The 18,227-nt window shown below is 34.4% G+C and overlaps 1 protein-coding gene across 2 annotated transcripts; it reads right to left on the bottom strand.

Annotated features, from left to right (window-relative positions):
• Nucleotides 1-1,310: 1,310 nt before the first annotated feature.
• Nucleotides 1,311-18,127, bottom strand: LOC101506153 (uncharacterized). Of its 2 annotated transcripts, none has more exons than XM_004511382.4 (18): nt 17,669-18,127; nt 17,103-17,161; nt 16,890-17,021; nt 16,485-16,625; nt 15,820-15,876; nt 15,102-15,196; nt 14,654-14,786; nt 13,961-14,137; nt 13,036-13,226; nt 12,666-12,732; nt 6,302-6,435; nt 5,997-6,063; nt 5,836-5,898; nt 5,506-5,747; nt 5,290-5,419; nt 4,926-5,018; nt 4,072-4,257; nt 1,311-1,901 (listed from the first exon to the last, which is right to left on the bottom strand). In XM_004511382.4, exons 1-18 carry the CDS (start codon nt 17,991-17,993, stop codon nt 1,605-1,607), a joined length of 2,589 nt encoding a protein of 862 aa, XP_004511439.1. In that variant the 5' UTR covers nt 17,994-18,127; the 3' UTR covers nt 1,311-1,604. The 2 variants fall into 2 exon arrangements, with proteins under 2 accessions (XP_004511439.1, XP_004511440.1); XM_004511383.4 differs by having other exon boundaries at nt 16,890-17,025; nt 17,669-17,808.
• Between the last annotated feature and the right edge of the window lie 100 nt (nt 18,128-18,227).

Genomic DNA, 18,227 nt, shown 5'->3' with positions numbered 1-18,227 from the left:
GAACATATCTGATTACAATTCAATATTTTGGATTGCACATCCAGGTGGACCAGCAATTCTAGACCAAGTAGAGGAAAAGTTAGCCTTGAAGCCTGAAAAGATGAGGGCAACTAGGGAAGTGTTGAGTGAATATGGAAATATGTCAAGTGCGTGTGTATTGTTTATATTGGATGAAATGAGAAAGAAATCGGCTCAAGAGGGACTTAAGACCACAGGAGAAGGGCTTGAATGGGGCGTGTTATTCGGCTTTGGACCAGGACTTACCATTGAAACTGTTGTTCTACACAGTGTGGCTATATGAGATTCTTAATTACTTTATTGTCATGTATTGCTTTCAAATTTGCTTGAATTTTTATGTAACGAAAAAACCTATCTATGTTCAACATGTACCATCATTTTAAAATAAAATAATTGTGACTAGCTTTATATACCAATGATAGTTATTTATTCGATATATATATATATATATATATAAAAGAAGGAACAGTGGTGAACTTAACAAATATTTTACGAGGGCCAAATATATAAAAAAGTACATGTTTAAAATTAATATATCAAACTTAAGATAATTATCACAAAAGTTCATAATAATTTTTACTTAATCATATAAAGTGTATATTAAAATTACACAAAAAAAATAGTTATTTAAGAAAATTGAAAAAAAATCAATTTTATCTAACAATATCTTTTTCAATGTATACATATAAGTTATTTGCAAGAAAATCATCCTCGAGTTTTTTAAGCCTTGTATTGACAGTGTTCATTGCTAACAAAGTTTTCTTCATAGTTAATTGCTTTAGTGACTAAAAATGATAAAATGAGACAAATTTTTTCGTTTTTGTTAATTCTTGACAAATAAATTTATCTGGAGTAACTAAATTTATATTATTGGTGAAGTTAAATGTAAAAATATCCCACAAAAAAACTTGATAGCAAGCCACCCATCACTACACTTACTTCACCTTAAAAAGATAGTTTTATTAACATAAAAAAACGAAAAACATGAGTATAATAAATTATATATTTTTTTGTTTCTAGAAAAAATGATAAATTCATACTCAATTGTAAAGTTTCTAATTCGAATTCAAATCCAATACATGATATCCAATCTAATATTTGTGAGTTAGATTAAAATGGAACACTTCTAATTTTTAGTTAATTTTTAGTTGTATTTTGAATCTAATTTTAAATAAGAGTATTGCGCATCAATCAATATAATATGTTTAAAACATTCTTATAATGTTCAAACAAGTACAACAGAATGCTAATGTGGCACAACGGTACATTATTACACACAAAGTCCAATTGAGTGAGTAGTTAAGAGTTTGTAAAATTGCTTGTAGTTTATTTTGTACAATTATCATTTACGATTTTCCTAGTAGTCTCACCGCGCCATTGGCGTCTTAATGATATAAAGAGTGTGCCTGGTTAACCTTAGCAACCATATAATTGGGATTACATTACATAAATTTGTAAAAAGGTACATTATTTTATCAAGAATCCCAACCCTCAATTTTTTTCAAATCTGCAAATTTCTGCCCCCATCTAATTTAACTGCATGTAACCTATACACAATTATTTACATTTTTTTGAGAACGAATGATTTAGATTCTTACCTCAAGAACATCACCATCTTTGAGTTCAGTATTAGGCAATACTAAATGCCCGTTAACCAAAACCAGCTTTCCCTCCAAACCAACTCTCTGTGCAGCATCAGCAGCACTGCTACCAGCTTTCAACCTCATAATTTCACCATGAGGCCAACAAATAATTACCACTTCTCCAAGGTTTAGAGGACCTCGACGAGGAACATGAAACTTTGCATCATGCTTTGTTTGCCCGATACTTACTTCAGAACGCAATTGCTCTTCCCAGGAAAGCATTGTTCTCAAAAGATGCACCTAAAAGACAAATATATAGAGTCAGATGCACCTAAAAAGATGAATATATACAGAGTCACTGAAACATCCATCAACATTTTTTAAATCAGCTGGAACACCTGGAGAAATAAAACGTCAACTTTCAATTTGCATGGTAGCAGAGACACTGTACTTTTATTTTATTTTATTGAAGAGAGACACTACACTTTCATACCTACATTTTAGCCAGTTATGCATAGTGATATTAGACAAGCTGATATCCACCATCTCCATTGCATTTAAACTTTAAAAGTTTCTACAACAATCATTACTAAAAATATAAATAATGAATAGATCAAATTTTGGCCTACTTGGTCAAGAACTATTTAGCACATGAATGGTCAATTCTACTTGGCCTACTTGATCATTCTCGATTTCTCGTGGTTCGACTATAACCAGTTACATAGCATGGAGTTGAGAAGGTCCTTGCTTTGTTCAATTGCTTGCCAAGAATTTCTCCCAGGCTGATCATCATATCGGCTATCTGGCTAGGCTATATTTATAACAATTCTCTCCAACATCACCTGCATCCCTGAGTTGTTTTTCTATTCTTTTTTTATTATTTTGCAGAGCAAAACATTATTTTCTTGTAACAAGCTAAAACTTAGTAAACTTTAACTTGAGGGAGAGTGTTAGAATATTAGAAAATATCTTATAATATCTATTATATTATATTAGAGTATCTTGAATTATTCACTAGGATCAATTTATAATTATAGAGATATCTTAAAATATCTCATTATTATTATGATTTATTCCTCATTTAGGATTGAGTCTATGTTTCTCTATAAATAGAGATTAATATTGAGTCTTTTGTAATCAAGTTAGCATAAAGCTATTATCAATAATATTCAAACCCTTATTATTTTCTCTCCTCCTTTTTTCTAAAATCCCACAATTTCAACATGGTATCAGAGCCTATTTCGATCCTCCTTGAACAATTTTGCCGTTGTTCTGTTGACGAGTTCCCAATAGTTTGAGAATATAATCCTAATTTCTCTTTTCTAGCATGATCATTCATTTTTCTGACTGCTATCACTTCTGCCCACAATCGTCGTTGTTGCCCCGTCTGCTACTGCCGCTGCCGCCGTCTGCTGCTGCCTGCCGTCGCTGCTGGAAATTTTTTCCGAAACAACCATTATCTCTCCTATTTTGGATGAATTTTCTCACTCCGCTGATCGATCATGGCTTCGTTTCATTAGAGTCGCGTTGTTTCCTCTTTGGTGTTTGTCATGCAATTTAATTCTTACTAATAGATTATAACAGTGGCTTCTATTCCCACCGACAATTATTCCGGTGGCATCCCTTTTCCCACAGATGAATCATATTAGTGATGATTTCTTTTTTCATTGATGGTCATTCTGACAATGTCTTTTATTTTCATGACTCAAACTTTAGCATGGCAATTTGTCCCAAATGCACTGGCCCCATCTTTGTCCCAGATGTACTGGCCTTGCCTTTCTCTCCTTAAAGCACGCCTCTCCAATATTATTGGTTTGAAGCTTCCAAATGCATTTTTTAGAAGAACGGTCCTTGCTTTGTTCAATTGCTTGCCATGAATTTCTCTCAGGCTGATCATCACATCGGCTATCTGGCTAGGCTATATTTATAACAATTCTCTCCGACTTCACCAGCATCCCTGAGTTGCTTTTCCATCCTTTTTTATTATTTTGCAGAGCAAAACATTATTTTCTTGTAGCAAGCTAAAACTTAGTAAGCTATAGCTTGAGGGGGGAGCTTTAGAATATTAGAAAATATCTTATAATATCTATTATATTAGAGTTTCTTAAATTATTCACTATGATCAATTTATAATTATAGAGATATCTTAGAATATCTCTTATTATTATTATGATTTATTCATCATTTAGGATTGAGTCTATGTTTCTCTATAAATAGAGATTAGTATTGAGTTTTTTGTAATCAAGTTAGCATAAAGCTATTATCAATAATATTCAAACCCTTATTATTTTCTCTCCTCCTTTTCTCTAAAATCCCACAACTTCAACAAGAACTTTTTTTTCTTCCATTATTCTTATATTATTTAACTGGCCATGATATTTTCCACAATAGGAAACGGAAGAGGACAATGATGAACAAATTCTATTTGGAAAATGAGTGTAAGAATTGTTAGTTGGTTAGAAAAAATAACCTTATTATTGATGCTAGCATCCACAGAAGTTGACGGAACCAAGTCAAATTTTGACTGTGATGCAATACTATCCACATGCTTGCCCTCAAACACAGCAGATACAACAACCCAATATTCAGATTCTTCTTGCTCAGTAAAATTGATAACCTGGACGAATGTTGGCAGCAGGCGCCCAAATTGGTCTTGCTGCGAAAGACACAGATAATTATATATAGTTCTTTGGTAAAGCAGTCCGATAATTTACATACCCATTTAGGTCTAAGAAAAAGAAAACCAGTAACTAAAAGCAACCAGCATGATTTATTTGCATCATCAATTAAATACGTCCATGTACTACATTTTCATGTTTATAATAAAAACTAATTTTGATGCATTACCAATTTAAAGAGTTTTTACACTATCAGTCTTTGAACCAAAGATCTTGTGTGGCATCGCGAATGAGTTTAATAATTATGCAAACTAATTTCCTATGATGTGCCCAAAAATTATTCATTAGTGAAAAGTAGAGACCAAGAAAAACTACAAGTCAAATCATTAAGAGAATTGTAATGTTAATAGTGGACTTTAAGACTTCAAAAATTGACTCAGTAAAAGTATCCAAAATATACTGATGTCTGTAGTAATTAGTAAGCAGCACAGACATTTCTAAGTTCTAACACAGTGATTATTAGAACTAGAATAAGGATAGTGGGCAGGAAAAATGTGCATATCTATCTATACAAGGAACAGAAAATAAAAGCTTTATAATTTATAGTGTATGTATGCCACTGTCTCTGGATTGCTGAGTAACAAAAATAATGAAAATTAGAGGGAAGTGTGGAAAATTAAATGAGTTACTGCTCAGAAAAACATACCTTGTGATACATACCATCTCGACATAGTGTGTACTTCTCTAGAACAGTACACCAATCCCCATGTCCTGGTTCAAACCACCATTCATCAGACACCTGACGCAGGTCAGAAGTAAGCAAATTGGAAACGTAATGTAGCATAAAATATAATGAAAAGATGACACAACAGCAGAGAACGGTGGCTGAGAGGGCAATGCAGCATGTACGAAGGTAGTTGGGAAGCTTAACTACCACACAATGGTCCATTCAGTTACTGCCTTCCCAGTAAGTGTAACTATTTGATGTTCACAAACCATTCATCACAAAAAATATCTATATTCAAATATAATATCGATTAATGTTTAAGACTTTAAGATAACCAGCAAACCTTTTTGAATAGCTGTGCATAAGCTTCCCATCGTTTAATCTGGAAAAAAGATCTTCTGTCAGCTACTGCTTTAGAAGCTGATAGCTCAAAGCTTACAGCAACTAGCAATTCTCTATCATCATTTTCGACACTGAAAAAGGTAATGAAGATGAGCTACGATCAGTGTGGATAGCTTTAATATAATAACCTCCATTAAAAAATGGAAGTGTTGCATACCCGATGATAACAGCAGCAAGTAGGTGACTTCCTTCTACTCTGAGGACTGGATGTCCAGCCTTCAATAACTTATACTTACTCGATAAAGTGTTTGAAGAACTTTCCTCTTCTATATCTTTGGAAAAATAGGATGCTTCTTCTGTTTCAGGTTTATCCATTCCGTCTATGGTTGAAAAAGGATTCCCAGTTTCCTTATAAAGCCAATGCGAGGCAAGTCCATGTTCAGCACACTCATGCATCCTCTGGTACGTAAAATGAAAGCTGAAAACATTAACAACTAAAGTATAATCAACGTAATGTCTGCAGCATATGTGAGAACGAATTTAGCACCTGTGTTCTTATTTGTACTTCTAGAGGTGAGTTGTCAGGGCCTTGGACTGCAGTGTGCAAGGACTGCAATTTTAGCAAGTACAGAAATAAGCACAATTCTTAAGATTAGAAGAATAAAATGATCATTTTAATTTAATCTCATAAAAAGAAGAAAGCCTAACCTGATAGCCACTAGGCTTGGGGTTAAGGATATAGTCATCAAATTCACCATCTATGGGTGTCCAAAGCCTATACATGTAAAATATACATATTAATAAGAGCCAATATCTGTGGCCAATAGGGTCCACCTTAAGTAACTAAGACATACATGTCTAAAGTCTAAACTTAAATCTGCCAATATATAATAACACTGCGAAAATGGTAAAATAAGCTTAAATATATATGCTCATACAAATGGTTCTGTTGAATGACTACATTTGTATAGATTGTATGCTTGATAGATGACTAGAATTTGACCTTTTTTTACCTGTGTACAATGTCAAGAAGACTATAACAACACTGAACTGCAGGCCCATGTAAGGTTCCATTTTTGTCTCCTACAACTACTCTTAATGCACGTGCATCATATACTTTATCAATGCTTATGTCCTTTCGTTTCATCTGCACAACATGCAACCATGACTTTGACCATTAATTTAACTCACACAAAGTGGAGTCAACAAAAAATTATTTATGGCTAGTTGAATAAAATTATTTTATTATCATAAATGAAGAATTATGTAGTCATAATAAAACAAACATTAAAACTAATAATTAGAAACCTAGCACAATTAATCACTTCCAAACACTCATTGCTTTCATTTGATTTTTCAATGTCAGTTGAGAGAAACTATTATGACAGAAAATTGACCAAGAAATTGAGTTATGATGTGTAGAATCTGTGCAAGAGTAATTTGATTCAGTGTTTTTGTCATATTCTCCAACACAAGAAGATATGAATGAAAACAACCACCAATGTAAATAAGTGGTACTCAATTAGAAGACTTTAGAGATGGAGTTAGCTTTGGGTAGTTAGTTTTTAGTTAGTTACCTGTAACTAATTTTAGTTTGTTACTCCTAAATTGTAAACAACTTGTATATAAGGCAAAACAAGCAATGCTAAAAAGAAAAGAGAATGCAAGCTGCATTTTTTGCCGAGTGCAGAAAAACCGGCAGCATACAAGCTAACAAACATTGTAATCATTTCATCTCATATCAGTGATAATTCGAAGTCGGATCCAGTCCCCCAGAGGTAGGAGTTCATCTATGAACTGGGTTAACAATTGTGTGTGTTCATTTTAGCATTGAAAGCTTTAATTCTATTAGTCAGAAAACGGAGAACGTTCTCCATTTTACAATTTGATCAATCTCCGTTTTATATTCAATCAATCTTCGTTTTACAGAAATCAATAACATTCTTGGTTCATTGACTGATTGATCTCTGTTTTAACAATAACTGGTATTAGAGCACGGGTTTATTCGATTCAAAGGAAAGATGACATCAACAAAGTATGTACTTGAAAAATTCGATGGGAAGAATGATTTTGGGTTATGGCGTCTCAAGATGAAAGGGTTGTTGGTTCATCAAGGTATGGCAGAAGCACTGGGAGGAGAGAAAGACATGGCATCCACACTTACAGAAAAAGAGAAGAAGGATCTCATGAACAAGGCTCATAGTGCTTTAATCTTAAGTCTCGGAGACACGTTCTGAGGGAAGTGTCAAAGGAGACCTCTGCAGTAGGTATTTGGCTCAAGTTAGAATCTTTATACATGACAAAATCATTAGCGAATCGTTTATACTTAAAACAAAAGATATATACTTTCAAGATGCAATCTGGGAGGTCAATTGAAGATCATATGGATGAGTTTAATAAGATTGTTTTAGATCCTGGAAATATTGATGTTAAATTGGATGATGGGGATCAGACACTATTGTTGATAAATTCAATACCAAGCTCTCTTGAAAATCTGTGTGATACACTCTTAGGTAGAGATTCTTTGTCATTAGAAGAAGTGGAAGTTGCACTAATTTCAAAAGAGTTAAAGAGGAAGTTAGATGGGAAAGAAGAAAGCAGTGGTGAGGGATTATTTGTCAAGGCCAAGGCAAGGAAGAAGAATAAAAAACAGAAGAATAAGTTCAAGAATAAAGAAAAGGACAAGTAAAAAATGAAGTGTTTCATATACAAGAAAAAGTGGCATTTCAAGAAAGAATGCCCAGACTGAAAAGGAAAGAAATTATCAAATCTTGATGATGATTATGGAAATGCATCCATAGCTTCTGAAGGATATGAAAGTACATAAGTTCTTATAGCAAATTCATCTGAAATCATGGATGATGATTGGGTGCATGACTCAGGGTGTTCATTTCACATGACCTCAAATATAGATTGGTTTCTTGACTACAAAGAAACTGATGGAGGTAAGGTGATTATAGGGAACAAATCAGCCTGCAAGATAGTTGGAATTGGCTCAATCAAGCTGAAGCTGGAAAATGGAACTATGAAGATTTTGTCAAAAGTCAGACATGTTCCAGAGCTGAAGAGGAACTTAATTTCTCTAGGAATGCTGGAAGAATCTGACTGTTCGTACAAAGCAGAGAAAGGTACTCTAAAAGTGATAAAAGGATCATTGGTAACCATGAAGGGAACAAAGGATCATGATATCTACCTTTCCAATGATCAAACAGTGATAGGAATTGCAGCAGTGGCAGTCCAAGCAACAAGCAAAACCAGCCTGTGGCATCAAAGGCTGAGGCATGTAAGTTTAAAAGGAATGCAGGTTCTACATATACAAGGCATGCTACGAGGTGACAAGATTGGTGATCTTGAATTTTGTGACCATTGTGTGTATGGAAAGATGCATAGAGTCAAGTTCTCTACAGGGAAGCATTGCTCAAAAGGAACTCTAGAATATGTTCACAGTGATCTATGAGGCCCTGCAAAGATTGCTTCACATGAAGGTAACAAGTATTTCATTACATTTTTTGATGATTATAGTAGAAAAATATGAATTTACTTGTTGAAAAGTAAGGATGAAGCATTCAAAACCTTTAAAGATTGGAAATCTATGGTTGAAAACAGAACTGACAAAATAATTAAAACCTTAAAACCTGAAATCTATGGCTTTTTTCACTTTTTAAGGATATTTTTTACTATTGAGAAGTGGAGAGACTTGTGCCCTAGCAGAGAAACTCAAAGACGACCGTTTCTAACACCATTTGAGCAGTTTTATCAAGAATCATTCATAAATCTTTTTTGTAATTCTTCTCTAATCTCTATCTTTTTTATCTCTGTCATAAATAACTAAACTCTATTTGTTAGGGATGAGTGTAACAAGATGAAACTCTTATTTTCCTGATTTGATTTCTATTTATATGAATGAGTTTATTGAATTATTTTCCTCATCTATGTTCTTAATGCTTTTTATTGCTTGATCAACATTAAAATGTTCTACGATTCGTATTTTGAAATGGGAGTGGACTTTATGAATGCTTGAGATGAGAAATTCATGAATTTGTATTTGTAGTCTAGGGATAGATGCAGATCATGAAACCAATTAAATTAGTTGCAAAGGCAATAGTTTAACAAGAGAATTTCTGTACGGTAAGGCTTAATAAAGGTTCTGTCACTAAGACATTAGAGCAAGAATAATAAAGAGAATTCGGTAATAATTTAATAAAGGAATTCAGTAACTAGGATCAAATTAGACACCAAGGTTGGATTCGAAGTGAAATTCATCCCTGACATATTTCTTATTATAAAGGATCAATTTTATTACTATTGTTAATTTTAAATATTATTTCAATCAATTTGAGAACTTTTTGTTCAATTTTAGTAATTAAATATAATTCGATAGTAAAACGTAATACTTGAATTCGACACTCGGTATTACCGTTTTAATTATTACTTACAACGATTCAGTACACTTGCTGAAACGCTATTAGTATCATCAATAGAGATGTTAAGTTTCATGAGGTTGAACTATACAAGTCCTTAACCAAGGTTGCTAATGAAAACTCACATCAAATTGAAGCTGAGAGGTTTGATCTTGAGGTGGAGCAAGCTGCAAAAAAGGAGAAAGATCAACAGAAACCAAGAACGTTCTCAATTTCAAAAAGACAACAAACTCAACAAGACAAGACTGATGCAAACTCAGTTGAATGTGATATGTTCCCAGATGGTGACAATTCAATAGAATAGGAAGTAGATGACTACAATCTCATCAGGGACAAAGAAAGAAGGGCATCAAAACCTCTTCAAAGATATAGTTATGCATACATGGTCAGTTATGCATAACATTATGTTGAAGAAATCATACAAGAAGATCCCAACAACTATAATGAAGCTGTCAGATCTCAAGACAAAGACAAATGGATTTTAGCTATGACTGATGAGCTGAAATTACTGGAGAAGAACAACACTTGGGAACTCATACCTAAGCCTGCCAACTCCATAATTGTAGGTAGCAAATGGATTTTCAGGAGGAAAGAGGGAATTCCAAGAGTAGAACCATCAAGGTTCAAAGCAAGGCTAGTAGAAAATGGATTCACTCAAAGGGAAGGTGTAGACTACAATGAAATCTTTTCTCCAGTAGTCAATCATGCATCTATAAAGATAATTCTAGCCATGGTAGCACACTTTGACATGAAGTTAGAACAGATGGATGTCAAAACAGCTTTTCTCCATGGTGATCAGAATGAAACAATCTTAATGCAACAACCAAATGGCTTTAGGACTCAAGGAAAGGAGGATTGGGTCTGCCTGCTAAAGAGATCACTCTATGGGCTAAAGCAATCATCAAGATAATGATATTTGAGATTTGATTCACTCATGCTTAGTCAAAGTTATGTTAGAAGTAATTTTGATAGTTGTGTGTATTACAAACAAGTATCATCAGCAACTTACATTTACATGCTGCTATATGTAGATGACATGTTAATAACATCTAAAAGTATGAAAGAAATAGAAAAATGGAAGAGTCAGCTGAAGAAAGAATTTGAGATGAAGGATTTGGGGCCAGCCAAGAGAATTCTAGGAATGAAAATCATCAGAATCAGAGAGCAAGGCAAACTGATAATTTCCCAAGAGAGCTATATTGGAAAGGTCCTAAATAGGTTCTATATGAGTGAATCAAAGGCTGTCAGCTCTCCACTTGCAGCGCACTTCAAACTTTCTTCAGTCATGTCACCAAACACAAATCAGGAAACAGAAGACATGAAGTCAATACCATATGCAAGTGCTATAGGGAGCATCATGTATGCTATGGTATGTTCAAGGCCAGACATTTCTCATGCTATAAGTGTCACAAGCAGATTTATGGAAAATCTAAGGATGAATCATTGGCTAGCTGTCAAATGGATTCTAAGGTAACTAAAAGGAACTCAAAACATGTGTTTGGAATACAGCAAAAGTTCATAACCATCAAAACCAGTCCAAGGATTTGTAGACTCTGATTTTGCTGGAGACTTAGATAAAAGAAGATCTCTTACAGGTTATATGTTCACAGTGTTCAACAACACAGTCAATTGGAAAGCTAATCTTCAACACATAGAGGCATTATCAACAACAGAAGCAGAATATGTTGCTTTTGCTGAAGCTGTGAAAGAATGAATTTGGCTGAAAGGATTGATCACTGAACTAGGTGTTAAACAAGAGTCAGTTTGCATAAATTGTGACAGCCAAAGTGCCATTCATTTGAGTAAAAATCAAACGTATCATGATAGAACCAAGCATATAGACATCAGACTTCATTTTACAGAGATGTCATCGAAAAAGGTGAGATAAAGGTGGCAAAGATGCACACAAGTGACAATCCAGCTGACATGTTTACAAAACATGTCACACTTAGCAAGTTCAGGCATTGTTTGAATTTGTTTAAGGTCAATTCCAAAAACTGAGACAGAGGATTAAGAGGATTTGACTTGAAGAATCACAGGTTGAAACTGCTCATTTGGTACTAAGGTGGAGATTTGTAAATAAGTGATACTCAATTAGAAGACTTTAGAGATAGAGTTAACTTTGGGTAGTTAGTTTTCAGTTAGTTACTGGTAACTACTTTCAGTTTGTTGCTCCTAAATTGTAAACAACTTGTATATAAACCAAAGCAAGCAATGCTAAAAAGAAAAGAGAATGCAAGCTTCATTTTTTGCATAGTGCAGAAAAATTGGCTGCATACAAGCTAACAAACATTGTAATCATTTCATCTCATATCAGTGATAATTCGAAGTCGGATCCAGCCCCCCAGACATAGGAGTTCATCTCTGAATTGGATTAACAATTGTGTGTGTTTATTTTGGCATTGAAAGCTTTAATTTTGTTAGTCAGAAAACGGAGAACGTTCTCCGTTTTACAATCTGATCAATCTCTGTTTTGTATTCAATCAATCTTCGTTTTACAGAAACAAAAAACATTCTTAGTTTATTGACTGATTGATCTCCATTTAACAACAACCAAAAACCTAGATGCTACTGTTTGTGCAAGTGTTTTAGGGAAAGAAGGAGCCATGGAGGTACATTGCCCACTAGTAAATCTCCAATACTTCCAATGATACTTCTTGCTCCATAGTAAATAAGGAATTAGTGTGATTAAGATTAACTAGGTCGGAACTAATTCGCAACAACAACAAAATTAATGGGAACCACGAAACTTGCATAACTTTTCTTTTTATGTCCAAAGTATCTTAACATAAACTTTCCATATATGCATCGACTTAATTGCATTAAGATCTATTCAAATTTACCTAGATAATCATAATTAACTCTTCAAATATTGTCATGGTTCTACACAATTATACAGTGAGTATAACAAAAACACAATGGACGTAAAAAAGTCAAGAAATGAATTTGCTAATACCTTACTGTATAAACTATACAAGCTTTTCAGTCGACTTGATAATGTAACTTCCATTCCCGGAACGTAACTGCAAATGCAGAAGGAAACTTTAAGAACTACAAAATTGATTATTTTATACTCCCTCCGATCTCAAATATAAGAGAAATTGGGTCAACAAATATAGATATATACTTAGTCCAAATTTTAGACCAAATACATCAACTTTTGTTGACCCTACTTTTTCTTATATTCAAGACCAGAGGGAGTAGCACTGTAGCAGTCAGCACATTAATCGTGCTACATGAAACACAAAGCACTAGGTAAAACAGGCATGTGTCTTGGACAATATCATAATGTAAAGGCGGTAATGATAATGGACAAAAGAACATACGAAGCCGATATAATCAATTCTCGCTCAAGTGCTTCCTCACAAATTACCAATGATGCCAAAGCTAACCCAGCATCCTGAACAACCTTCGATTTTGTACGTGTCTCCAGATTATTAGCAATACTAAAGAGAAAGTTAGCCCGTTTTCTCCGATCCAACAATACATCAAATGGGACTACAGCTTCCAATAAATCCTGAAAACAATGTATTATAATTGGAATGAAAAATTTGTTTTCGCTGTTTCACAGGACTTGTTAAAGCAATGAAGATGGAATACCATCGCAGTTATCAATCCTAAGAGGGTCTCTGACATCAAGAAAAAGGCTTACCAAATAGTCACTTCAGATAGGAGCTAGACTGCTAATTTTACTATTTGTGAAGTTTTGTTACCATAGAATACTTGCAAATAATCTAAAGTTTGGACTACGAAATTGACACAAAAGATAAAACTCTCTTTAGTTGCCACATTATTGCTATACTACATTTGGCATAGTCTTTCTGGTTGTTAGTTACATGTCCTTTAACATAATTACGTTAGTTATCATTTGAATTGTTGTTCCATATTAATGTAACTCCACCACCAATACAGCAGTACAAGCACCAAAGGAGGCATACTCTTCTCCCTTCCCCTGGTTTCCTTTTCCCCCGTCCCATACCTATTTCGCTTGAAAGTTTCAGTTTCAGCTTACCATATTCTGAACTTCATTGTGTGCAAACAAAAATTTACTATGAAAACAGCATAATATTGATCCTTGATATGTAGTCAGGCTCAAAAGAAGCATTTAGGTGTGATTTGCTACTGTTGCAATAAGCACCAGCCTAAACCAGAAAGCAACTACCCAAGGAAACTGTAAAACAGCATTTAATCAAACCTCATGATCATGCATACAAACAAGTAGAATGAACCTCAGCAGTTACAAATTCATACCTTCATACTTGAGACTCCCTCATTGAACTTCAAGGATTTTTTGTAGAAAGAAGTTGAACTTTTCGCGTCCAAAGGTATCAAGTTGCCTTTCACATATAATCTTCTCGAGCTTCCTGTTCTGGATGAAGGGCTCCACATGGAAGCCATGTCAGCTCGCATCTTTTGAAATATTTGAGGCTGAAATATAGTACAAATTATAAGTGTTAATGAATTGTAAAAATGAAAAAGTCAAGTCAAGTCATCTTGATAGTAAAATTAGATTTCTGTTTATATCTAGAAGCATGAATGGAATTTCACAACTTCTGATTATCATTTACTTTCACGTTAAACACAATAAGATAAAATATTCAGGCCCAGCAATAGTTTAAAATATATATCGTCGGCTAGAACTACTTTTTTTTGTCTGTGGGGCTATACCTAATGCTTATTTTCAAAAAGAAAAAAGGAGCTAATCAATGTTTCATAAATTATTAAAGGTTTTGATGTACACAAAGAATTTAATTCGAACAATATAGTCTTTTGGGCGCTTCTCTTTGATGCACTACATACAATTCCTCTAAGAGGGGGGACATTGTTTAAAGTGATTGGCGACTTTGTGTGTCTGCTTTATTCTGTCTCATTTTACCACATAAATACATCAGTATAATTTATGGTTCTCAAATTTAAAGAAACATAAAAAAGATATTATTGCACCTGTAGAACAGCAAAGCATAGATCTTCAAGTTCAGCTTTCAACGCCCAGAGACCCAATCTTGAAGCAAGTGAACACCAAATAATTAATGTCTCCTCTGCAACAGCTTGAGCCTTGTGTAATGGCAGAGCATAACTGCAGAGCAACGATTGTCACCCAATAAAAAGACCTATGCAACATACCTATAAATTGTAAACTATTTATCCAAAAAGTTGAATACACTGTGACTTAAGGTCATTGATTTGAAATGTCTTCTACTGTAAGGAAGCCAACTCTGATAAGTCACAAAGAATAACTATTAAGCATTTAGAAAGCCCATGAGATCAAAATAATCTTTACATCATCTTGAAAGAATGACGGATCTGACGTGAATGACAAAAATTGGGCAAAATAAAGAGACAGTCAATAGTTGGGCATAAAGGCAAAAAAATAGAATCTCGGAAGTGATACATTGTTCTCATGTTGTGAAGCCGATCTGCAAGCTTGATGAGCACAACACGTGGATCATCAATCATTCCCAAAAGCATGACTCGTAAATTACTTGCCTAGTAGATTAAGAATGAAACAGATCAGAAAACATTCTGCTGCTAATTCCACTGTCCAATATATCTTACGTTCTACAATTTTAAAGAAGCCCATAGTTTCAATAGTATCTTTACCAACCAGAAGATGCATTACAATGACAGATACAAAAAGTTGGCACATCAAACTTTTTGCAGAAGATTGATTTGATAAATAAATCAACTCGAATTCCATGGGTATTAGCACAATGGGGAATGCCTAATGTAACCCCAAAGGCTTTGAGTTCGAATCTCTACTGGGGAATGTATGGCCTAGTGCCTCCCCCTCTCCTAAATAATTAATAAAATTCTCTGTAGCCAACTTTAAAATAATAATAATAAGAAGAAGAATAAAAAATAAAAAAGCTTGCGTATAATACTGACCCAACCCCAAGCTTCTACAAGAAAGTATCAAGTATCCATTTTATAATGAAAGAGGAAAATAGGATGCACTTTTCACTTCACATAATGATCTTTGCATTATTCAAACCTGTGGTAGGCAGGCATAAGTTTCTTTATATTTGGTCGTAGATCACTAACATAACACCAAAGTATACTAAGGAGAATAAATAGCTAATTGCTATACGTGTCAAAAGCAGGTTTTATACCTCTTCTTGTCCAAGGACGCCCTGATTCACACTTACCCTTCGATGTCGGCGTAACAGCTGCAACAGATAATGTAGTTATAATTTAGTATGGTATTAAAAGAAAACAGTGATACTCATCAAAGTTGTTGGGAGTTTTGAGCTTCAGGCATTTAATATACAGAACTGATGAAACACTAGAATACATGCCATCACTAAATTCTTAAGCTATTGCATCCTAGTTATGTTAGGATGTCAGGTGAAGCCCAAAAGCTGAGAGATCTCCACCAATGAGTTCAGTGAAAACCCACAATAAGGAGCTTGACATCAAATCTTGAATCAAACATTAAGTCAACCAGCATATACGTTCTTTTTTATTTATATGGTCCTCACTTAATCCATTATTAACCAGTGTGGACCTTCATCACTGACATTGGAATTTCAACCATTTTCCCCTTCAAATGTGAGTTCCAAAACTAGTATGCTCCCCAAATCGCAATAACGAACTTGACAGTTGATAAAACATCTTTACCTGAATAGGTTCTTTTAACTCAACTTTGATACCTGGAGTTGTAAGCTAATATGATTTTATGAGCTAACCTTTGAGTTTGACAATGACAACCATGATATAAAGCCCCACCTCCAAGATTAAAAATTATTCGATAACATTCTTTTTGTCTTTATGATACCTGATTTATATAACTCAACCTAGAAACACTGGCTACCAACTTGGCCACATCATCCCCAAACTCTGCCTCAACATCGTGTAGACTTTGGAAAGTGTCATCAACCACGTCATGTAAAATACCAGCCACGACTGTTTCAACAGCCTGAAATGCAATGCCAAGATCTCAAACAAAGGAACAATAAATAGGAAACATGTTTCAAAATGGAATTCATGCATCTTTAAAACACAAGATAATGGTAACGTAAAAGCCAATATTTATGGCATATTGTATCAGTGACATACTGAATGTAGTTCACAGTACTAAATGATCAACCTGGCTATTTTGCAACATTGTAAAAGAAACATACAATACAGATAAATAAAAAATAGTCAGCTTGTAGCTTTAATAACTAATTAGAGTACATACCCGTTTACCACTTGATGGAACCAATGCAGCCAAAATTCTCCCTGTATGAATACAATGTGTTAAATAAGGATCTCCTGTCTTCCGTAATTGGCCTCGGTGTGCCTTCCTTGCAAAAGCTATTGCCTTCTGTACCTGCCTTCACACATAGCATAAGATATTTTAATGATGCAACAAGAGCGCATGCAAGTCATAACGTGAATCGAGATACTAAACCTTTGCATCACTAAATATAGGATAGCCAGTAACATCTACTCCATCCTGCATAATGGTACCTGCATGTTATTAATTTACTTCTATTAATTTACTGCTTGTCAATGAGTAAGACTCAAGAGGTTTTATTATGAATAACATTGCAGAAAAATGAAGTGATACAATGGTTGGACACATTATTAACAAGCAACTACCTGCAACTAAGTTGTAATTAATTAATTCCAACATATTGTAACAAACTAATCCTATGTACAATTGACATTATTAACAAGACCTATCATGTAAAAACAAAACCAGCAACGGACAAATTTTAACGCATGCAAAGAATGAACTACAGATTATACACTCAATCAATCTCAGCTTTATTTGAGAATACGACTTGAGTTTCACATAAATCAAATCATTGAAGGTAAAACTACCATAAGTAACTCTTTCATTTGGAATCACAAATTGAAAGTAAAATAAATCGAAGTAAAATAAATCGAATCAAAATCGGCGTAGTAACCAACCTCTCTAGTTCAAGACAGTGAGAGTGAACACTGAACAAAATAGAAAAGAAAGAAGAGAACCTGGTTGTTCGTCGAGTTTTGGCCACAAGAAATCAACCTTGGTAGAAAGACAAGCGCCAGAAGCAATAGCGACGGCAGTAACTGCGACCTGATTGATGGCGGAATAGACGGCGCCGTGGACAGAGGCGGCTTTGGCAGCAGCGGCGATGACATTTTCGGACGATTGAATAGCGATTTGGTGGAGCAAGCAGCGAAATCGCGAACGATGTGGATTGAATTTCCTGAAGTGACGAAATCTGCGAAGAAGTGAAAATGATTTGTTTTGGTGAAGTAAGATCGTAGAGCGTTCGCATGAGAGCGTGTTGGTGCTCATGCTTATTCTCATGCTAATTGATAATTTGATGCTAGGGAGTGTAGTGTAGTGTAGTAAATAGTTAGTGATGAAGGTGGAAGAAACGGTTATTTTCCCGGGAAAATGTGAGAGAGAGAAAATGAGTGGTTGAAAAATGAAGTTGGGAAAAAGTAAAAAAGGAATCTATGGCGCGTGCTTTATTACTAATTGAAATCTCATTGTTATGTCGTTTAGTGCATTCATTATCACTTGATTTTCAACCGCTCT

Source organism: Cicer arietinum, chromosome 8 (genome assembly GCF_000331145.2).
Source record: "Cicer arietinum cultivar CDC Frontier isolate Library 1 chromosome 8, Cicar.CDCFrontier_v2.0, whole genome shotgun sequence".
Lineage (NCBI taxonomy): Eukaryota > Viridiplantae > Streptophyta > Magnoliopsida > Fabales > Fabaceae > Cicer > Cicer arietinum.
This window is presented reverse-complemented; position numbering and strand designations above follow the sequence as displayed.